Source organism: Mauremys reevesii, linkage group 8, assembly GCF_016161935.1.
Source record: "Mauremys reevesii isolate NIE-2019 linkage group 8, ASM1616193v1, whole genome shotgun sequence".
NCBI lineage: Eukaryota > Metazoa > Chordata > Testudines > Geoemydidae > Mauremys > Mauremys reevesii.
Window position 1 is genome coordinate 74,948,754 of NC_052630.1, and position 24,506 is coordinate 74,973,259.

The 24,506-nt window shown below is 40.0% G+C and overlaps 1 protein-coding gene across 3 annotated transcripts in view; it reads left to right on the plus strand.

Annotated features, from left to right (window-relative positions):
- Positions 1-24,506, plus strand: part of ARHGAP29 (Rho GTPase activating protein 29) — an 81,134-nt gene that overhangs the window by 24,857 nt on the left and 31,771 nt on the right. For all 3 annotated transcript variants that reach the window (XM_039484802.1, XM_039484804.1, XM_039484803.1), the window contains one exon: positions 20,756-20,899. In XM_039484802.1, coding sequence (XP_039340736.1) covers positions 20,756-20,899 — 144 coding nt within the window. The remainder of the gene's footprint in view (positions 1-20,755; positions 20,900-24,506) is intronic.

Here is a 24,506-nt window from a genome sequence, read left to right on the forward strand (position 1 = left end):
ATTAGAAAACTGCCTTATAGTGATAGATTCAAGGTACTCAGTCTATTTAGCTTAACAAAGAGAAGGTTAAGGAATGACTTGATTACAGTCTAAATACCTACACAGGGAACAAATATTTGATAATGGGCTTTTCAAATTAGCAGACAAAGGCACAACAAGATCCAACAGCTGAAAGTTGAAGCTAGACAAATTCAGGCTGGAAGTAAGGCATACATTTTTAACAGTGAGGATTATTACAGTTTACTAAGGGTCATGGTGGATTCTCTGTCCCTGGCAATTTTTAAATCAAGATTGTAAATTTTCCTGAAAGATATGCTCTAAGAATCATTTTGGGGCAGTTGTCTGGCCTGTGTTATACAGGAAGTCAGACTAGATCAGGGGTCCCCAACGCGGTGCCCACGGGCGTCATGGCATCTGAGTACTGGCCAGCGGACAAGCATCCGCCGAAATGCTGCCGACAAGCTGCGTCATCCAGAGACATCGCCACCGAAATGCCGCTGATTTTCGGTGGTATTTCAGCGGCGACACCTCTGAATGATGCTACTTGTCGGCAGAATTTCGGTGGATGCTCGTCCGCTGCCACGGTCCTCTGTGGCTCGTCGTCTGGCGCCCGCCAGACAAAAAAGGTTGGGGACCACTGGACTAGATGATCACAGTAGTTCCTTCTGGCCTTTGAAGCTTTGGGAAAAAGTAGAAAGGTGCATGCTCAGAAATTAACAAGTAGGCTGTGGAGGCTGACATCGTTGGTCGATGGGAGGCATGAATCGACATGTCAGTAGTGAATGCAAGGTGAAGGGCCTTGTAAGTGGAGACAAGTAGCTTAAGTTTGAATCTCTCCACTGGCTCCCACTTCTCTATTGTATTAAAGAAAGGGGTGACATGGTCAAACCAATAGGCTAGGACAGGGTTCTCAAACTTCATTGCACCGTGATCCCTTTCTGACAACGAAAATTACTACACGACCCCAGGAGGGGGGAACCAAAGTCTGAGCTCTGCTGCTCTGGGGAGAGGGTACAAAGCTGACCTCCTAGGTGGGAGGCCTGTAACCTGAGCCTCGCCACCGGGGCTGAAGCCCTTGGGCTTCGGCTTCAGCCCTGGGAAAGGGGCTTGGGCTTTGGCCCCGGGGCCCAACAAGTCTAACGCCAGCCCTGGCGACCCCATTAAAACAGGACTGCGACCCACTTTGAGGTCCTGGCCTACAGTTTGAGAACCGCTGGACTAGGAGAATTATGGTTGCAGCAGCATTCTGAATGGATGTGAGAGGGCAAGACTGCATGTATCAAGGCCAGAGTATTGTAGTGATACTCTAGTAATCGAGATGCAAGACTAGAGCCTGGATGAATTTTTGCTGTGTGGATGGATAGAAAATGATGTATCTTAGATGTTGTACAGAAAGAATCTGCAATGTTTAGATAGATCTCTCTCATTTCTAGACTATAAGTTGAAGATGACTCTCAGGTTGTGGGCCTGAATGACAGACAGGATGGTGCTGTTGTCCAAAATAACTGAAAAGGAGATGGGTTGGAGGAAAGATTAAGAGCTCTGTTTTAGTCATGTTGAGATTGATTTGCTGATTAGATATCCATAGGGAGATGTAATAGAGGCCAACATTTTAATTTGAATTTAAAGACAGGTCTGGAATAAAGTGGTAGATTTTAATAATAAAAAAAAATTGTCGTCAGATGTGGCTAAAGTGCTTAATGACATCAGCCCTGACTGATGATGGAAATGTAACCTCAATTTACATAGGCCTTATGTTGGGAATAGGAGAGAGGTATTAAATATGTAGCTTATTCAAAAATACTTCCCCCAGTGTGGCCATCACCTTTTCCCATTCTGTAGCTTCTGGACAGCCCCACATGTTCTTTGGTATTGGTTAGTGTTTAATAGCTAGGCAAAAGGTTTTGTGACAGTTGGGGACAGTCTTGTACAAATACATAGCCAAAAAGTAAACATATGTACAGATTTGACCTCTTCCTGCCATATATTCTGTGTCATTTTTAATTGTAAGCTGTTCATAGCTGGGATCATGTCTAATTACATATGTTCAGCACCTCCTGCAATTGAGTGCTCTTTGTGCAATAGCCTAAGGACCAGTCTTGAGTGTCTCAGTCCTTCTCTATTTCAAAAGCTACATTGTATGTCTGTTTGTGGTCACATTGCATCACGGCAACTGAACTAGTCACATGCCCAGGTTTTTGTGTCTAATGCTAGTTGGGACATTCTACCCACAGTAAAATTTTCATACACTTCTGTATATTTTAGTACTTTCCTCTATTGCTCCATGAATGAGCTATGTAAAATGAAACTGAGACTTGTCTTGATTTAGCACTTCTTTGTCCAGTTCATACCCCCTGATGGTTACTATATTGATTTGAATCCTACTTAGAGTTCAAGTTTTGCTCAATTTTTTTTATTATCAAAAGAAAAATGAACTTTACCACGCAGTATCTAAAACACTAATAATAAAGTGTAGAAAGTAGCAAGGTTCCTTTTTTATGTTCTTTTGTTATGTGTTTTTTAATGCTCTTTGCTAACATCCTATAATCTCATAATCCTGGTTTTGTGTGGCCTTTGACTAGGTGGGCTGTCAGTAAGTAATAGCTTCTTCATTCAATCAGTTGCTTAGGCCAAAAGAGGAGGGATTGGCTGTGCAGAACAAATAATAGATCAGGATGCTAAAACGTAAAATGAGTGAAAGGTTAAGTGATGTTTGTAATCTCTTGATATGGGTTAGCAAAGGTTAATTTTTAGTCTCCAATTTAAGGTTTTGTTTTGTTTTTTATAATCAAGAATGTTTTTTTTCCTGATCAGGGGATGGTAATATCAACTTTCTGAGGATAGTCTTTCTGAAATGTTTTCCTTCTTGACTTGTTTTACATACTTCTGTACTATAAATGTAACAGTATGACTTTTTTTTTTTTTTAAAAGAACTTGGACCAACATGTGAGGTAGCTATTTACTTACAATAGAATTAGAAAACGCTATGATATTCTGAGAACATGTTTGAACAGTTTACAATCCAACAGGGGACTGTCAACATTTCTGTGAAATCTCATGTGCACCTCATGCACTGAAATAATTACAACATAATGTTCCCAATAATGTATAACTATTTTTAATTAATTTCTGACTTTCCAAAAGGATTATGAGCACTTTGATTTCATTGCTAATATATTTATGAAAAATGTAATCTTAAATACACAAAGCCACTTACAATTTTAACATCAATATCAATACAATCTAAGTGTTTCTGTAATGATTAAAATGTGCCAAAAGTAAAGGCTCCAAAGCAATGCATTCATTTAAGCTTATTCCCTGAAATGTATATTGTCAAACTATTGGAAGACACTAGAAAATTAGCAAGTTATCGGTTAATAGGGCCAAGCATTGTGTTCAGTCTTCCTTGTCAAAAGCAGGTAAACAAGGAGATTCCAATAATTATCTGTACTATATTTACTTCTTTTAAAGATGAAATATAGGCTTTAAATCTGGTTTAAAAAAAATAATATATTCTAAAGATTAAACTGCATGGCTGAACACAACTAGGTTTCTTGAGACTGGAATCTCAAGTCTAATACAATACAAAAGTTGAAGGAATGTGGCATTCGGCATATTGAAATAGAGTGATGAAAAGCTACTTTGTGGTAGGCTTTTTCCAAAGGCTCTTTTCCCCTTGCAAGGAGAGTTAATCTATGAATTTAAATGTAAAATGGATGCAAAGCAACAATTGGCTTGCTGATGTCAGTTGACAAGTCAACTTGCTGAAAATATTTAACTGCTTTAAAGGAATATGAAAATGTAGGATTTTTGACAGTTTCACGTATAAAAGTGTGTGCATTTTTGAAGACATACCTGTCACTGCTTCTTTTAGGACAAAAACTACATTTGGTATGTATTAGTATCTCTTTTGAGAAGTAAATAGTGCAGACATTTTGATTTGACAACTTTGTTTTCCTTTTAAAAATGATAAATCAATTTAGCTTTTAAGTGTCCTAAGCATACAAATGAGAGATTGTCTAGAGTCTTCCTGCAAAGCTGAATGTTCAGAAAGATCAGGCTGTAATCACTCAAGTGGAGATCTGACACTTGGTTGCAAATATTTATTTTCCTAAATTGTGCTTCTAATTCCAGAATGGAAAATGTCTGTTTCATCAGATAAAACATCTGATCATTTTGGGGAAATAAAATATATAATCTCATACTTTTTGTTAATTAAAATCTTATAGCTAGATCTGTAATAGTCTGCTGCTCAAATCTATCAATCTGGATTAATGTTCCTCTTTCACTTTCTTCATCAGATTCTTATTTATGCTTTAAAGTGTAATTATATTAGTACTCTATGGATTCCAGTACATTTTATAAAAACAACAAGGAGTCCGGAGGCACCTTAGAGACTAACAGATTTATTTGGGCATAGACTGAAGAAGTGGTTTTTTTACCCGCGAAAGCTTATGCCCAAATAAATCTGTTAGTCTTTAAGGTGCCACCGGACTCCTCGTTGTTTTTGTGGATACAGACTAACACGGCTACCCCTCTGGTACAATATAAAATGTATCACAGTTGTGAAGGGATAAGGGAAGAGGTGTTCCACATCCGGGCAGCAAATCAGAGTTGGATCCCAATATTCTTTAACTTTTTTTTGCTCCTGCCCCATTGATTGTCCTCTTCCAGTGATCAGGATGAGCAAGTAAGTGTGTGAATTCTCATTCCTCTACAATGGATTAGAAAGATTACCAAGAAACAGATTAGCAGAACTTCCATGTAACTACTGCAACCTGGAAAATCTAGCTCACACAATCTATATGAAAGTCATTCTAGCCAATACCAGTTAGTGAGAGGCAAACATGAAAGGTTTGGGTTGGCTATGCATCCAAAAGTTCAGAGGCTTATCAAAACCTCTGGACTAGAAATTTTATCTGGATCTGTAATGCTTCTGGGCGCAGATTTGAAATGCCTTTTTGGCATAATGATTTGAAGTCTGGGGCTGACAAAGTATTGAAGCAGTTTGCCGCAGAAGTCTTTCTGGGTGACAGCAGAGCGAGGCATCTACCTTCCTAAAAAACTTAGACAAAATCTTAGATACTTTACAACTCAATATTTAATCACTGATTTCCAAAATATGAAACACCACCCTATACCGAAAACCCACCGACCGCTATGCTTACCTTCATGCCTCCAGCTTTCATCCCGGACACACCACACGATCCATCGTCTACAGCCAAGCACTGAGGTACAACCACATTTGCTCCAACCCCTCAGACAGAGACCAACACCTACAAGATCTTCACCAAGCATTCTCAAAACTACAATACCTGCACGAGGAAATAAGGAAACAGATCAACAGGGCCAGACATGTACCCAGAAGCCTCCTGCTGTGAGACAAGCCCTAGAAAGAAACCAACAGAACTCCACTGGCCATCATCTACAGTCCTCAGCTAAAACCTTTCCAAAGCATCATCAGTGATCTACAACCCATCCTGGACAATGATCCCTCGCTTTCACAGGCGTTGGGAGGCAGGCCAGTCCTCCCCCACAGACAACCCACCAACCTTAAGCATATTCTCACCAGCAACCACACACCGCACCATAGTCACTCTAACTCAGGAACTAATCCATGCAACAAACCTCAATGCCAACTCTGCCCACATATCTACACCAGCAACACCATCACAGGACCTAAAAGATCAGCCACAACATCACCAGTTCATTCACCTGCACGTCCACCAATGTAATATATGCCATCATGTGCCAGCAATGCCTCTCTGCTATGTACATTGGCCAAACTGGACAGTCCCTACGTAAAAGGATAAATGGACACAAGTCAGATATTAGGAATGGCAATATACAAAAACCTGTAGGAGAACACTTCAATCTCCCTGGACACACAATAGCAGATTTAAAGGTAGCCATCCTGCAGCAAAAAAACTTCAGGACCAGACTTCAGAGAAATTGCTGAGCTTCAGTTCATTTGCAAATTTGACACCATCAGCTCAGGATTAAACAAAGACTGTGACTGGCTAGCCAACTACAAAAGCAGTTTCTCCTCTCTTGGTGTTCACACCTCAGCTGCTAGAAGAAGGCCTCATCCTTCCTTATTGAACTAACCTCGTTATCTCTAGACTGATTCTTGCCTGCATATTTATACCTGCCTCTGGAAATTTCCACTACATGCATCTGACGAAGTGGGTATTCACCCATGAAAGCTTATGCTCCAATACGTCTTTTAAAGTGCCACAGGACACTCTGTCACTTTTTACAGATCCAGACTAACACAGCTACCCCTCTGATACTTTTTCATGTTAGAAAATGTATTTATGGTACCAAATAGTTGTACCATAACTGTACATAAACATTGGTAGCTTCTGTATATTACCTATCTTAGGAACAAATTTAATTTTTGTCCTTTTTTGGGGGGGGGAGGTGTTGTTTTTAAGAAGAGTAATTTTCAAATGTTTTCCATAGACCCCGCTGAATTAAATCTTTGTTGTCCTTCTCAAGGTAAGTTCCTGAGACTGATGCATCCTGTTGCAAACTGCTTTCAAATCTAAGTTCTGTTCTTGTTTTGATTTCTTCTGGTTTTCCCTCTCCCTACTCATCAGATCTCGTCCTTTCCTTCAAAGAGAATAACGTTTTTGTTTTGGTGTGTTAGATAACAGATCTGTATCATACTTGATTCCCATTTGCTTTCCATATAATGCTTCACTGGCTTGAATTTACTACCTTTGCTACAATGTAGTATACTAGAACTTTGCTATGAATTATGGTGTATACATTATTGAACCAAAAATGTATGAACTTGTTGTGGTGCTTTTTTAAAAATATGATTCCTTGATAACGAGCAGCCTGAATTCATGGTTACCATGATATTAATTAACAAAAAAGAGGCATTAGCCAGCTTACTATTTGTGGCTTTTCTGTACTTGTAGCTTGCAAGCTGAATTAGAGGTCTAAAATCTTTTTAAGGCAATTTATTCTTTCAAATCCATAAAAGCAGACAGCTCAGTATGCTGAAGGTTTTCTGAATACAAAGAGTTGAAAACAAAAAATGGCTGCATGTTGTGTACAAAGATATGGCTTTACAGAGCTGATCAGTGAAAGTGGAAAGGCCATTTGTTAAATCAAAATCGGCATAGATCATCCTTAAAGGAGTCTTACAGTCACTTTTTTATATCTATATCTGTTACAAGCCACTTCAAAGCCATTGATAGTGTATTGATGAATTAAGGCAGCTTGAAAAGTTCATCCCGTTTTGGAACAAAATGTACACAGTATTCTTGGGGTTTTTTCCTTATGAAAATAGGTATGATTCCTTCTTTAGTGTTCATTTTTAATTTAGAAGTAAGCATAAGCCAATAACCAAGAGACCGATCCTTGGAATGTTACACTGTAATAAAAAGCTAAGCTTCTTTTGAATGAACATATTCAAATTTTCAGTAATTACCATACAACGGTAAACATAAGATGATAAAGATGAATATATTATGTTGATATGGAGAATCATAATTTAAAGATGGAAAAAATGTAAATATCAGAGAGAAATGTGTGGACCTAAAGTACCAAAGCATACAGAGTGCAAGAAAATGGCTGAAAATGGTACAAAGGATGCAGTAGAGACTACAGCTAATTTTACTATTCTGTCTCGACATATCCACTTATCTCATCCTGGGCTTGAATTGCAAGTTCTTTGGGCCAGGAACCATCTTTCTGTTGTCTGTTATGACTGCCACAGTGAGGCATCTATCCCTGATTGGGGTGTGTAGGGGCTTCTGCAATGCACAAATCATGGTGTACGGCTTGATTAATGCCAGCTGGCCCATGCGTATTGTATGGTGTTAAAATAATGTCCAATGCTGGATCATAAGAATTTGTAAAACTACAAATAGTACATTTTAAGTTGTAGCAGTGTACTTGTGAAATTACCATTTTAACAAGTAAATACTAGGTAATAGTATATGTGCTCTAGTTACGTTTCCACTACAACTCTAAGGATATGATCCTAACAGGTATCACACAACATTTACTACATTGGGAAAAAAAAAAATCACATGTTGGCAAACAGCAAACCTCATGGTAAAAAGGTTCTAGTCTTCATAGTTGCAGAGAAAAACTTGAAAACGCGCATATGAAAGGCTCAAAAACCAGAAAGCAAATTAAAAACTCAGCACTAATTTGTCAGATCTCATGATTTTTGAACTCTCTGCACCAGCACTGCCCATTGACTTAATATAAATGTGAGTGTACTTGGAACATTTCAGGATCTTGTAGCTCGGTTGCCTTTAAGTGACACTGGGCAGAGTTGTTACAGTGTAAATTCAAAACAAAACCAAAATGCCTTTAATGTTGAAACTACAAAATAGTCTGATTTTCTTTCGTCATAATAGTAGATTCCCGTCTTTGTCCCTAAAAATGTTTACTCTCATACTAGTTGGTTATTACAAGGTATCTAGCATTGTGATCCAAAGGATACTTAAATATTTAAGCTATAAAAAGTAAACATTTTTTTCTTGTTAATTTCTTATATTGTGCTCCTTCAAATCTGCAATCCACTTTAACAGTTAGTCAAAACCCCACGTGCTGAATACAGTAGGTTCCTGCCCTCCTGCAGTGAGAGCCATTTGGGCATGTGGGTGTGAAACAGGAACAAAAATAAGTCAAATGGTAATCCTTATAGTTGGAATAGGAAATATGGGTGATGCTGTAGAGTTGCTACTGGTGGTAATGCTTTGTCAAATTGCACCCACAGTATTTCAGAAAACAACTTTACTCCTTGCTTCTAATGGCACATCACTTCCAGAAACTCTGGATATTCAAATTGTAAACCTTGTTAGTTCCATTGTAGATTGACTAACTAGGTGAGGATGTACCATGGTACTGTAGGAATTCCATTTCTCCAAAGACCTGTTGGTCTCAGAAATGCTAGAATCCCCGTTACTCGATTCCAACAACCTCTTGGTTCCCTAAATTCCTCATGGTACCACGATAATCACCATCTGCATCCTTAACTGCTCTACCTCTATCGAGCAATGAAGAGGAAGACAATGACATATATTGTCTCAGTGGAGAGCTTCCCAGGGCAATGTCAAGGGACTAATCACCTAGAAACAGTCACAGAGACACAGTACTGCCATGAGAGACGAGGCCCACCCTCTTGATGTGGACATCCTTGGGTAACGCCACCTGTGTGCCTTTTGCACCACCCCAGCGACTGTACTGGGACCCATAGGCAACCTACAGACACTAGTTCTCTAGGACCTCAGGTGTCTCTCACTGGGATAGAGGAAGATGATCTCCTTCAGCTTCCCCTTCTAAATCCCCTGATCCTCAAGAGGAGACTTTTGAGGAACAGGAAGCAAGACTGGACTCTAGCAACAAACATCTCTTCATCCTCTCCTGAGTAAGCCATTATGTCTTCTCCATCAACCATGGCAGATGACTTCAAACAATTCCAGGACCTTACTAAGAGAGTAACGGACTCATTTCAGGTCCCCCTGGAAGAAATGAAGGCGTCGCAACACAAGCTGCTTGACATCCTGCATGCATCCTCAGCAGCTCGTATTTCACTCCCTATCAACAAGGCCCTTCCAGACCCAGCAAAAAACATCTGGCAAACACCAGCCACGATACCGCCCACACACACAAGGGCAGATAAAAAATATTATGTCCCCTTTGAGGATGTGGACTTTTTATTTTCCCTTCCATCCCCAAATTTCTTTATTGTAGATTCTGTAAATAAATGGGGCAGGCAGCACAACGCTAAATCAACACTGTACAACAAGGACTGGAAATGGGACTATTTGGCAGGAAATCACACTCATCAGCAACCCTACAATTTAGGATTGCTAATGGTCAAGCCCTTACAGCAAAATATAATCATGTCAATTACTCAAAGCTCAACACCTTTATTGAACATCTCCCAAATGATCAAAGAGAGAAGTACTAAGCCACTATCGCTGAGGGTCAACTTCATGTGAGGACATAGTTGCAGACTTTGTTAGATACTGCTGACACAGCTGCCCATTCCATATCAACAGCAATAGTAATGAGGAGAGCTTCATGTTTCTGGTCTCCCAAAAGAAATCCAAACTACTGTGGAGGACCTTACAGTCGAAGGCTCCAAACTGGTTGTGGAAAAAACAGACAACTCCCTCTATACACTAAAAGACTCAAGCCACGTTGCATTCTCTGGGGATGTATACACTTGCACAGAAAAGGAAATACAGCAAATCTCAGACATCACAAAGATTCTGATCTGCTCAGTTCCCTCCATCCCAGAGACACTATGAACCCCAGTGGAAAAGGCAACGAATATGAAAATGAAGACGGATAGAGTCCCAAACCTCAACTTCACAACCTTCAACACCAAAATGCCAATTTTGATGCATTGGTCAAGACCCTGAGCTAACCACTCCCACTATTGCTTGCTGCAAAACTTGGATCATCTACATCCTTTCGGAAACCACCTTGTTGTGTTTTTGACAAAACTGGAAAACGTATAACAGAAAGTGGGCACTGGAGATCATCTCCAATGGTTATTCAATCCACTTTTTTTTCCTTCCCCATCCCTCTTCTCAGCAACCCTTCTCATGAGCACCTTTTACATCAGGAGATCAAGCATCTCCTAAACCTGGGTGCTATAGAACCAGTTCCCAATCAACACAGAGGGAAGGGTTTCTATTCCAAATACTTTCTGATACTGAAAAAGAACGGTGGATGGAGACCCATTCTGGATCTGAGATTATTCAACAGATATGTAAAGACACAAGGATTCAAGTTGGTTGTTAGCAGCAGTAATTCCGTCGCTGGACCACGAAGGCTTGTTCTCAGCCCTTGACCTACAAAATGCTTATTTTCCTATCATGATCCAACTATTCCACAGGAGTTTTCTAAGAGTCATCATTTTCAATACAATGTACTTCCATTTGGACTATCATCTGCAGCTAGAGTGTTCTTGAAGGTCCTGTTTGTGGTAGCAGCACATCTTTGCAAACTAGGAATTATATTTCCATATCTAGATGACTGTCTACTCAAGGCACTATCCTTTGGTGCCCTGTCAGCCAGGCTAAAAAATATTGATGTATTCATACAGCTGGGACTGAAGCTAAATGTTCAAAAATTGACCGATGCCAGTACATCTAGAATTCATAGGCACCTAGCTAGATGCAATAAAAGTCAGCACCTTTGTAATAAGTCATACAAGACTCAACATGCGTCGCCTTCAAGCATAGCTCAAAACGGTTTACGCACCAAATACGGACAGATTGAGCAAACTGCTGTTGATGTCCTTGACAGTCAAAAATTCTCTTGAATACTGGAAAGATCCGCAGAGTGTCTGTGCAGTGGTTCCCTTCACTCAGCCACTTCCGACTTTCATATTGACAACAGATGCATCTCTGGTGGGCTCGGGAGTTCATCAAGACAACCATATGGTTCAAGGCAAATTGTCCCCCTTCAAATTCCCACTGCATAGCAACCTGCTAGAGCAAGGAATGCCTGTTCATATTTCCTATCACTAAAGGCAAACACAAAGGTTATGATAGACAATATATCATGTATGTTTTACATAAATCTCTAGGAAGAGGAGCAAGATCATCTTCCCTTTGTGCCAAGGCAATGAAACTATGAAATTGGTGTATTCAGCACAGCATCAACGTAGCAGCAGCCTACCTTTCAGGCATACAGAACAGCACAGCAGGAATTTTTCTCAGGGACACAGAATGGGAAGTAGGCCATGCTATTCTCCACAGCATATTTCCCCATTGGGGAGTCCCAGAAATAGACTTCTTTGCAACAGCCAAAAACAGGAAATGCTCCCAGTTCTGCTCCAGAGCCAGATTGGATCACATTCCCTTGGAACCCAGGTCTCCTTTGTGCCTTTCCTTCAATTCCTCTAATATCAAAGGTCATGCTCAAGATAAGAAAAGAGAGAGCAATGGTTATTCTCATAATTCCCGCAGGCCAAGACAAACATAGTTCCCATACTTTACTCTGTTAGCGATTTGCCTGCCAATCACTCTTTAGCCCCTTCCTCATCTCCATTCTCAGGATGCTGGACAGGTCCATCACCCCAACTTGCAGGTTCTTCCACTCAAGGAATGGCTCCTGGATGGTTCGAAAGCATAGAGTGTCTTGTTGAGAGGATGTGAAAGAGGTGCTATTATATAGCAGAAAAATAATGACTTGTCACATGTATATTCAAAAGTGGAAAAGATTCCAATTCTGGTGTTACTCAAAACGTGTTACCTCCACATCCTCTCCCTTCCCACTGGTGCTAGACTACATCCTAGATCTAAAAATATCAGGATGATCTCTAAATTCAGTACCGGTGCTTCTCACAGCCATACCAGCCTTCCATCATAAGAGAGACAGCTACTCCATATTTGCTTTTCCTATTATGAAAAGATTCCTCAAGGGTATGGGTAACCTCTTCCCACAATGGGATCTTAACTTTCTCCTCAAGTGCCTCACAAGGCCTCCTCTTGAACCCATGGCCACATGCTCGCTTACACATCTATCTATGAAAAGGGCATTCTTAGTAGCCATCACTTTGGCTCAAATTATCAGAGAAATAGGGGCTCTAAGAGCACACCCCCATTTACAGTTTTTTATCAGAGATATAGTTACATTGTGACCACACCCCAAATTCCTCCCAAAACTATCTTCCACCTTCACATAAACTAACCTATACACCTCCCAGCCTCCTTCCCCAAGCCACTCTGGGATAAGAGAGAGGCAATATTACACACCCTTGATATCAGGAGAGCGTTGGTGTTCTCTCTGGCTAGTACTAAGCCTTTCAGAAAATCTCCTAGACTATTCCTTTCTATTGCAGAGAGATCTAAAGGATCTTCAGTCGCTAAGCAAAGACTCTCTAAATGGATATCGGACTGCATTACTTGTTATCGTACTCCCAATCTCCAACCGGAGTTCAAATTCATTCCATGAGATGTTTCCACTTCCATAGGTTTCATCAAAAACATTCCCAAACAAAGAAAGATTTATTCACCTTGTGCAGTAACAGTGGTTCTCCAGGATGTGTCCCCCATGGGTGCTCCACTAACCACTCTCCCCTCTACTTCGGCGTTCTTACCAATGAGCTTTGCAGTAGAGAAGGAATTGAGAGCAGTTTGCCCATGCAGCGCTAGATAGCCTCGAGGCAGAGCATGAGACGGAGAGAGTGCATATGAAGTCCAAACAGACACTACCTAAAATCTCTGATCTGAGGTGCAGGGACACGGATACACCTACAGTGGAGCACTGATAGGGGGACACATCTCAAAGAACCACAATTACTGCACAAGATTAGAAACCCTTTCATGCTGCATCTGATCAATTCCAGAATTTCAGGGAGTGCTGTAGGCATCAATGGACAGAACGCTATTGATTTGGAGGGAAATTGGAAAACCGAAAGGGGAAAAATGGGAGACACAGGGAGCCCGGCCATCTGATTAACAGAACCACAACTATTGGTTCTGAAGTTGTTTTGAAGATCAAAGAAGTGGTTGATGGCACCCAATAACGCTTTCCAGCCATAGTTCCTCATATCTTCCCATCCTCCCAGTAGTTTAACATGTTGGCACTCTGAATGACTTATCTCCCAGATAGAAAGAATGGTGGTGATGGGGAGAAGGAGGAAGTGGGGATGTGCACACAGCCCCTCAAATGGGGAGGGAAGGAATATGAGACCCTGGCATCTGAGGAAGGGGGTTCAGAGTCCTTGGCTTGTGGGGAAGAATTGGGGATGGAGTAGGGGAGGTTGCAGGGAGTCCCTGAAATAAAGTGTAATGGGAGATGCATAGGGAACTAGAGAGGAGAAATGCAAGGAGCCCCTGGTGTGTGCAATAAGCTCAGCCTTCACAATCTATAAAAGGCTTCTCTATACAAATACTTAGTTTGCAGCAAGCTGAGGTGTAAGTCTACCCTGTGCTAGTGTGAAGTGCACTAAATGTTGGTGTGGCGCCTACTGCCATGCTAAAAAAATCTGTAGTGCGCTTTGATTTACCCCACTTTGATATGGGAGTAGATTGAATGGCATCACTTAGCGGGCACTTAGTACATGGCAGTCTAGTGTGGGATAGAGTTACACCCTAGCTTGCTGCAAACTATATTCATATAGACAAGCCGAAAGTGTGGGACCTCTTGGTAAGTACTCTGAAATGAGGAAATGCCAAAGATAAGATTAGGTGCATAACTTAAATGCATGCCCTTTTGAATATACAACTATAGTAATCTCTAATTACATAATTGTATTCTGTTTCTCAAATGTAATTAATTACAGTTTCTTTGATCTTAGGGGAAAATTTGCATGTTATGTGATTTTTTGTTTATGACTTGTAACTTGATCAAATCAAAACTTTTGTTTTCTGGAATAAGGTTAGTTTCTGTTCCCAGTAAGGGCTTTTCCGTGCCAGACTTCACCTTTCAACCCCTAGATATTTCAGCTGTTGGGCTGTTCAAAAGTGATTAGAGACTTTTTTATACTAATAGAAAATATATCCCTCTTTACATTTCAACCTCCTTCTGCTCAAAAGCAGTTAATTATTTGCTTCTTTCTCCCCCAAAAAATCACTTTGGGGCAGAGGCAAGAGCCTTAAACCAGAAATAGGATCTTGCCTCCTCGGTCCTTAACTCAGCGTGACTCTGTAGGTATGGTTTGGGTTGCAGAATGGGAAGTTCCTGGGGAAACTGTTGTCTGCAAGACAGACGTAGAAACTTGATTGGCTGAGACCACAAGCTTATAATGGCAACTGTTGTGAAACCTTAACGACAGCAAGCTGTGACCCGTGTGCTAGTATACTGACAGCAGAATAACACCACTTGTGTCAGTCTTTCAGCTGATTGGACTTTTTGTTGGGTAGCAGCAATATTATGTTGGCCTTGGTTGAGGGATATCTTACCCATTCATTCTTATGGTGATAGTAAAGCAATAACTACATTTTTAAAATTGAAAAATAGGCTTGTGTAGGATCAGAAGTTCCAAAATCCTGAAATATCTCGATATTTAATCACCGAGGATCTCCTTTGAAATGCCACACTGACTGTAGACATCACAGATTGCCTTAAACGACAAAATTCAGAGTTAACCTTGTGGCTGCGTTAACATATTTTCTCTATTCTGTTAATTTCCGGTGGCTTCCTCTGTGCATGATTTCTGTTTCCTGTTTAGGGAGCTAAATGCATGTTGTTGATTTGGTTAAGGTTTATCTACACATGGACAGGAATACCTATTGCACTTAAAATTCAGGCCTCACGTTAGTCTGAATTAACTTTCAAGTGTAGATATTCCCTTAGTTGTTGTATGGTGTACAGAAACATACTTGTGCGTTCGGAATCAACACACACTAGTTTACCTTTTATGCATCTATCCATCCAAGCATCTTAAAGTGTCTTCTGATAGTTATTAAACTTTTCAAAACCTCATGATGTCAAATATGACTATCCTTAGACATACCAGTAGGAGTTGCTGTGATTGCTTGTCTGATAAGAATATCTCCTAGGACTCAACTAAAGAGCAATGGTAACTTTTTGTTTTGGCCATATATTATGCTGATCTATAGCAATATTAAAGAACATTAAGAAAAATTTTCAGTGTTTGACTACAACTGATCATGACCTCTGGCAGATTAGACAGTAATGCAATAGAGTCTTGTCAGTCAGTGTGGCTGGTGAGGGGAAAATACAAAAGTGAGGATGGGCTAATCTTGGACATCTTCCAAAACCTGCAGATGCCTGGGTTAGACAGTTTCAGCACAGTTCATTGTTGTACGATCATTTTGCTTAGTCTGCGATGCTCATTGGGGAGTCTCATAGTCTGGATCCAGTGCAGATCAGAATGCTGATTGTTTCCTACTAAACAGTATGGGAGTTGACTGAGTTGGCATGAATGAGACTTCAGAATAAAGTTGTCTTTAAATAGATCTGTTTTGTTTTTATGCTGATTTTCAATCATGTGATCTAGATGGTGTAATTGCAGATAATATATTTTAATCCTTCTGAAGAATTTAATGGAAACAGCATTTACTCAATATTGATGTCTAGGGGGAGCCAGCCTCTACTGTCCATGATTCTGGAATGGAAATTTCTGATAAATTTGATAAATTTCTGTTAAAATCTCACTTCATGAGGGCTAGCATCTAAAAAAAACTATAGTTTGCCCAGATATATTTCCTCTGTTAACATTTGGGGTATACCAGTGAGCAGAGGTAATAGGCCTTGTGGTAACTTTGAGTCTATCATGTACAACTTCATATTAAACTGAAATCTTCATTAAAAGCTTTGGGTCTGAATAGTTTGGAAGTTGCTACCTAGCTTATAATTTAGTGTGTGTTTTCCATAATAGTGCACATGGATGATAGTCCAAAGTGATATTGCTAAAGAGCTCTGCAGAAAATCTATAAACAGAAACTGTTAAATTGATTCTAATATTTGATCTCCTGCATAGATTTAAAGAACAATGTAGGAAATGCGACAGCTAACCATATCTTTTTCTTTGCTTTTAAACAAAGCATAAAGTAATCTTAATTTTAATCTCTGCATTTTACCCCTTGTGTAACCTGTTTTCAAAAACACTTCTTGGAACATACAACTTTTCATAAAACATTTGGGCTTGGTGAAAAGCCACGGGAAACAAAACAGTACTTGACCCCACTGATACCACAGTGCTTTTCCCAACTGTATGTAATGTAATTGAAACTGACTTGGCAGGAAGTTGTGTTGAAGCTGACAAGCTTGATTATAGAACTTTATTTTGTTTTGGATGAGCAGAATCCATAGTTGCAAAGCTGTTATCGCTAGCTAATCTATATTAGACAAAAGCTTGTCTTTGAGAAGTGTGTCCAAAATTTGAAAATAGGGTAACTTTTGTGACATTCTGACACTGATGAAGATGAATGAGTAGCCATAAAGCAATAGGAGACTGGAATTCCTGGTGTCTTTGGAACTGAAGGCTAAACTATGTGCTGACTAAGTTTAGTAGTAATCTTATATGCTTTTCAGCCATTTAGCTTATATTGCTTTCTGAACTAAAGACTTGCTGAAAACTTTGGAGAAAAGACTGGCTGGCAATATTGATCACATTTTAGCCTGATTTGTGATTGATACATTTATTCTGATTCCCCACCCCCATTCCCCTTCTCCATACCTAGTCTGAAAATGACGTTTCTTATGGCTGTATTTTAATTTTAGGATGGTTTTGTTTTCTACTAGAGAAAGGCAGGTGTTGAATTCAAACTAAAGTTTATCTGTCATAAACAAGCTACTGAAATCTTTAATATCTAAAAAAACCACTTTCTTAGCTTTGTGAGAACACCTTTAGACTTTACTTGCAAAAAACAAAAACCCAAAACAAAAGAGAACTGCCACATCTCTGTAGTCGAGTTTGGGGGTTGGATTTCCCCCACACACACACGACTCCCCCCCCAATCCAGGCCTCTTGCATCCTTTGGAAAATGTCTGGTTTTGTGTTGCTGATACAACTTTAAAAAACAAAACTTTCACTATGAGGAGTGATAGTGAAGGAAGCAGAAAGTCCCGGATTCACAGCCATATCTTTTCATTTAGGAGATCAAGAGGGCCAATGGTTGTTGCAGGAGGTCTCCAAGAAAACTCTTTTCTCTTACACAAGCCAGCTTAACCTCTGCAATAGTTCGATAGTTCAGAGTAGTCTATCACAGTCCTCATTCTAGAAACCTAGGTGTTCTTTTAGGTATTGCAGCCCAGAACAATAAGGACGGAGGGCTTGAACTTGATGCAATATTCACTGATGGAAGAAATTCTCATTTGTCTTCCAATACATAAGGTAAATTGGATGGTGGGGGAGAGAAGGAGGAAGGCAAATTGAAAGCAAATATGATCATGTGACTTCTTGAAAGTGGAGTGAGATTGAGTCAGCATAGAAACTTGTTTTACATTGTTCTGGGCATTGTCTTCATTGTAAACTGTATTTTTTCTCATCTAAGGTGATAATTGAACTAGATAGGGCAGCTTGGTAATAGAAATTCTGTTTTTATTAACCTGGCATATTGCACTTTTGTTTCTTTCCCCAGTACTATATATTTTCCCCAGATGGACAATAACACAAGAGACTTCCTGTCCTGGATGAATTAAAATTGCTGACTGCAGTTCACCCATAGTTCATGATGGCATTTTTCTGTCAGCATTACTTTGATCACAGACCTTTTTGTCTTTTCCTGCCACTGGAAACCATAAATGTTTTTCAAATATTTTTGTAAACAAAATAGTGCAGTATCATAATGCAAACAGATGGCAGTTTTAGCCATTGGACAGAGCTTTTTTTTACTATTTTGTTAGATGAGCCTAATTTGGACCTAGCCAAATTTCTCTTTTAGAGAGACTTAAGTAGAAAATGTGTTCATACTCCAATGTATTAAAGTGTAGACTTTAATATGTATTTGAGACTTGAGTTTGGCACCAGTTGTACTTTAACTGTCTGTAATTTTTGGCTTGAGAAATATTCTGTTACTTTTAATGCATAAATGGAATGTGGTTTTATAGACTCTAATTCTTCAGGCTCCAAATTGCTTTAGAATGAGTTGCATATTAATAATGCAGTACTCTTGGGATTGTTTGGATACTGTTGTGATCCAATTTTAGTTTCAGTTTAGGTCAGTATTGCACTGCCATCTATTTTTTTCCAGCTGCTCCTTTTCTATAACTGCTCCCAACCTCAAATAGTAGTTAATAGTCTTGTGAAGACCCACTAAATCGACAGTAGAGCACTCTCCGGTTGACCCCAGTACTCCAACTCTCAGAGAAGAGTAAGGGAGGTCAACTGGAGTGTATCTCCCGTTGACAGAGCGCAGTGAAGACACAGGGGTAAGTCGACCTAAGCTACATTAGTTATGTAGCTGGAGTAGCGTAACTTAGGTCGACTTATCCTGGTAGTGAAGACAAGCCCATAGACTGAGGCCTGAAGGGACTACTGTGATTATCTAGTCTTACCTCCTGTATAACACAGGTCAAAGAATTCCACCAGGCAGTTCTTCACCAGAAGTTATGGGTTTGATTGAAGCTAGAGCATATCTTTATTTTTAGAAAGATGCTCCATTTGCTCCAATGGTTAATTATTAACATTTTTAAAATATTCACCTTATTTCTTGTCTGAATTTGTCTAGCTTCAGCTTCCAGGTATTAGATTTTGGGGGGGGGGTGTCTCTCTCTCTCTCTCTCTCTCTCTCTCTCACTCTCACACCTTTTTTTAATCCTCTATTATTGGAAATCTTCATGTAGATATTTGTAGACTAAGATCAAGCCGACACTTAACCTTCTCTTGGATAAACTAAATAGATTGAGCTTCTTTAGACTCTCACTGTCAGGAAGGTTTTCCAGACCCAGGTAAGTGTGTGAGGTTGCAGATTTTGGGGGTTATTTTTTCTAATACAAAAGGAAGATCTGAAGTTGTGGTGAAGCTATATGTAATTAATTTAACCCGAAACATAAAACATTGAAATTCTTAAAATAGATTCAGAGTATGACCACCACTTGATCAAATGCTATGCAATTTCTCAATCAGAAAGGTCATCTGGTAAACCATCTGTATGGGATTTGCTCAGTTGGGATGTGGAACCCGAAGCACTGAGCTATCTATGTGTTTGAGCTGGAAACCTCTTTATCCTGATGTTGGGACTGAAGACTTACCGTGTCCTTCTCTAAAAGGCTATGATTTCTCCGGTAGCCACTATGTGACAGAAAATCGATCCATCCCAATAGTTACATCACACTGACGCACCAACAACATGTTGGTGTTTTAATCCAGAGCAACCTTTTACAGTGAGTCCAAAACTGTTCAGATGTTCTGAAACTACCATTTAGGGAACCGTGTGTTGATTTCTGTTGCTGTTATCACAAACTTCACAGTAAGTCGTCATCCCTTTTGGCTCTACAGGGAAGTGAATCAGCTAGTATTAGATCCTCTTTTTATAAGCTAGTCTTTCATGAATCTGACAGCTTTTTACCACAGCTTACAAAGCAGCACTCTAGTGCACATGAAACTTAAACTCTGTGCACCAAAGCCATTTCCGTAATGGAACGGAAGAGTCTGTGGTTCAGCCTGTACCATGCATACAAAAATACCTACCAAAAAAACTGCATATCAAGAGATCTGTGCTGTGAAAAAGGCACATATGCCATTTCATAGCCCTGCTTGTTAGTTACTAGTTTTTCTGGACTAAGCACCATAGGTTGCTGAAAACCTTTTGGTTGACCCTTAGGCTAAAAGCTAGCTAATCTTAATGTGCTCTCTTGCACTAAACTTGCTATTATGCTTTTGGTTGATGCCATATTTCAAATATATTTTAAAAAACGAATATTATGTTTCATTAGACATTATTCATACTTTATCCTGAATTCCTTCAAATAGAGGTGGATGAAATCAATTCCCTAATGCTGTGGTAAGGGAACAAGAGGGACATGGTTTAGGCCTGTTTATTTTCTTAAGTATGAGGACCTCAATCATAGCATCCCTAGCCTTCTAGTGATTTGGTTGGAATTCTTTTTGGGAAATTAATTTTTAAATCTTGTAGATAACAATGAAGCAAAAAAACTACTGGCAAATACCAACACACAGAGTAACTTTTGTTAGCTTAGAACTTATTAGTGAAGTTGAACTTTCAGTGCAACCTTAACCATTGCAGGGAACACAACCCAAAAGACTTGAATGTCACTGTGAGTCTGGACTTACAGAAGTCAAGGATAGTTTTCTAATTTCTTTGACCCAATTTTTAAAAATCTCTTTCAGAAAATGAAGGCTGTCTGCATCATGTTGTTCATGAACGTTTAGGGGAGCTGCTGCGTGTCCTAAAGGCAGTGATAAATAAACATCAGACTCTCAATTCAGTTGACATTCTTAGTGCTGCAGGAACAGTCATCGCAAAGGTGAAAGGTAAGGAAATATCACCTCTCAAATTCAGGAAAAATGGGGAACTAGTAATTTATAACACCAGGGTCTGTTATTTCAGTATATTAGCTATGGAACAAATAAAACGTTATGACCTAGATTGCATATATGCAAAAGGAAAATAGCCTTATACAAATTATTTTAAACTTCTGAGTAGTCCAGTACGTTTTATCGTCTCTTCCCCCACCATTCCGCTAAGTCAGGTGTATTATTAAATAAGCTTGCTCTTCCATTTTTAATAAAGGAAAAATTGAATTACAGTACTATAGGAAGCAAACTGTAATAATACCTAGTGCTTTGAAAGCTGTCTCTTTATGTCAATCTTTAACTGTACATGTATGTAATTGAGATTAACACTAATATATTTGTCATCACGTGAGATTTACCTTCCTGAATAGGCTTACTATGATCTTCCAGCAAATGCCTCTTCAATATTATCAGATTTCAGTTGGTTCATAATATAAATGTATAGAGGAGCTATGAGATCATATTCTGATTGAATAAACTTCCAGATCAGTAATACAAATCTGTAATGCTCGCTAGGCCTTGTTTTTGTAGTCCCCAAACTGGAGGATGAAATAAATGTGTAAAGTTGTCCATAAATGACAAATATCAGAGCTGGAGATGTTGGCACATGCTGCTCTGGGCACTTGCTGCTGCCGTTCTCCAGCTGGCTCCAGACCCAGCCAGGAAGAGATATCACTAGGGTGACCTGCATAATCATTCTAGCTCTCGCTGCACTGTCAGTGCTTTCTACTCTTAACCTTTGACAGACCTTCCAGAAGTCCCAGGTTTTATAAGACTGCCCACAAAAGCTCCTGTCCTGTTTGAAGGCCTGGCTGGCCTCAGCTCCCCATTCTGGGCATTGAGACCTGGCCCTGGCAAATGGGTACAGTGACACTCACATTTGGGCTGGCCCCTTGATGGGGGACAGCCAGTCCAAATTTGAGTTAGCAGCACTATGACTCCATGCACCAGGGTCCAGGGACCGATGCCCAGAGTGAGAAGCTGAGCCCAGCCATGCATGAGGGACAGGAGTCACTGCTATGGGTACTAGTGGCTTGCGTCCCTCACAGATGGCTGTGGGCAGGCTTGCTCTGCAACTCTTTCTCTCCCCACCCTCCAGGCTTGCCATCCCCTGGAATTTGGGAGGTATGCTTGGATACAACTTTCTGTCTAGTCCTGGGATCATCCTGTCCCCCCAGGATGCTACTGTAAAGATAGCTAGGGCTGCTGTCACTAGGCCCTGCCTACATGACATGGAGAATGCTCTGAAGTGTAAGTAAAAATCCCACCTGCTTTTCTTCTTGTCAAGAGCCAAGTGGAGGATTCTCTGTGTTCACATCTTGTGTTTCTTTATATAACTTTTTCCTTGCTCTAGGTATTTTCTCTTGTTCTCTACTTATCTTTTGTAATGATGCCCAACATATTATTTCTTCCCCTCCCCTCTGGCATAGATACTTGTTGCTATGTCAGTTAAGAATGCTGTTTGGTTTATCTGTATCATTCTCGTACATGGAGGTAGAGCCTCTTATGGTTATTTTCTTCTTGCCGAGTAGCTCCTCCTGCTTGTGGTTTAGAAGTACTGCAAACACTAGAACCCTAGTCTTCTGTCTCTTCATGGTGCAAGCATGTAGGGCTCTCCCTGAGATGAAGGTTCCTGTGAAGTCATAACTCCACTGGTTCTGTACTTGCTGTCAGCACTGTGGGAGCAAATGACCTGAATTTCTAATATAAAAAACAAGCAGAAGAGTAAGGTTTAAGAACACTGGCTCAAAAATCCTTTTTTTGTTTTTGTTTTTTTGTTGGTAATAATAGCATTGGTACAAACTCCATTTGACTTTCTTTGCAGGTCATCTTTAAAGCCCTGGCTTAGTCCATGTAATTAGTACACACACCAGAAATAGACTTGATAACTAGTGTTCAGTTTAGTGCTAATTAAACAGAACATATGCTGTTAGTTCATTTGGAAACTAAATGGGCAGTTTTTGTCAGCATTTGAGAGTAATAGAGCTAGTACACAGTTTTAGTGAAACACAATTGTATATTGTGTAATAGTAGTGCTGCAGATTTGTCATGCTATTTTTTTAATACAAATAGCAGAGTAGTCATGCTAAACTTAGTAAAGGTCATGTTTTAGGGGGAAATGGTGTGTAAAGTCAGAGTATGAAAACAACTATCCCCCTTTAAATACAATAAATATAAATCTCATTGCCTCCTCACTCCACTGAGGGGGGCACTGACCACCTGCAGCAGCATCCTCCACCCTCGCACCACAACCCTAATCCCAACTTGGTCAAACCGAAGTGTAAGGCCTGGTGTGGGAAGCTTTGTCCAGCCCCCACAGGACAGGAGCCACCTCTGCAAGCTGAGTGCAAGGTTGTTGACTTTCTCTCCATCCCTCACACCCTGGTGGGGCTTCCCCTCCTCACTGGGCTGGTGACCTACCTTGAACCTTCCTGTTTCCCACCATTTGGGAAACTCTGATTTATTAAAACCACAGACAGAAAAGTCGTGGTCAAACAGAAAAATTACAGTATCCATGATGCTTTTACCCCCATGACAAACCAGCACCTTAGTAATGAGTTTATGGAAGTATTACTATCAACATGCTTTAAATAAAACGGGCAGAGTATAACAGTGCAGTCGCATCATCCAGTCTTTTTTCAGCAGGTGAGCCCAGCTAGGTCCAATAGCATGGCTATAGCTTTTTATGTACACATGAAGAATTGGCATGCAGCCGTAGCTCGTTTAGAGAATTTAAGGTCAGGTCTATGCTGTGAATTTATGTCAGTATAACTGTGTCATTCCAGAGTGTGAAAAATCCACACCCTTGAGCGATGTGGTTATACCGACCTAACCACTGTGTAGTTAATGGGAGAGCTGCTCCTGTCAACACAGCTATCACCTCTTGGGGAGGTGGATTAACTATGCTGACAGGAAAAGCTCTCCTATTGGCATTGTAGCATCTTTAGTGAAGTGCCACAGCAGCACAGGTGCACCAGTGTGCTGTATATTAAGACAAGCCCTAGTAGGGACTTGGCTGATGGAATGAGAGACCTTTACACAGGGAAAATGGGTGTGGTGCACAGTGATTTTGCTGTTACAGTATGTAACATTCTTTGCCTTAAGCTGGAAAGGAACCAAAGTTCTAGCATGTTTCTAGTTTGAATGCATCACACTTCTTGAAGAGCTGTTTCAGACGAGATTTAAAAACCCAAGGTTCTGATTATTTTGGGGGATTTAAAATTTAATGGAACTTATTGCACATTTTGGGAGGATCTGCTTTGGTGACCTGATTAAATTCTAACATGTAGCTACTTTCTTCCTAACTAAATTTCCCTCTTCCTTTTAATAAAATACTGTATTTGTCACTTGCTGGCTATCAAAAGGCTTCAGTGAAAAATGTTTTAATGTTGGTCTTAGTCATTCACTGTTCTCCTCATGTGCCTGGGGATTTAAATATGAGTGGTTATGTGAACAGTGCTCTTTCAAATAGTGCCTGCAATTTTATTCTTCCCTGCCCCTCCCCGCCTCCCCCGAAGAATTTGCACTTGTATAAAAATGATCTCACTTTGCCTGAAGTATAATA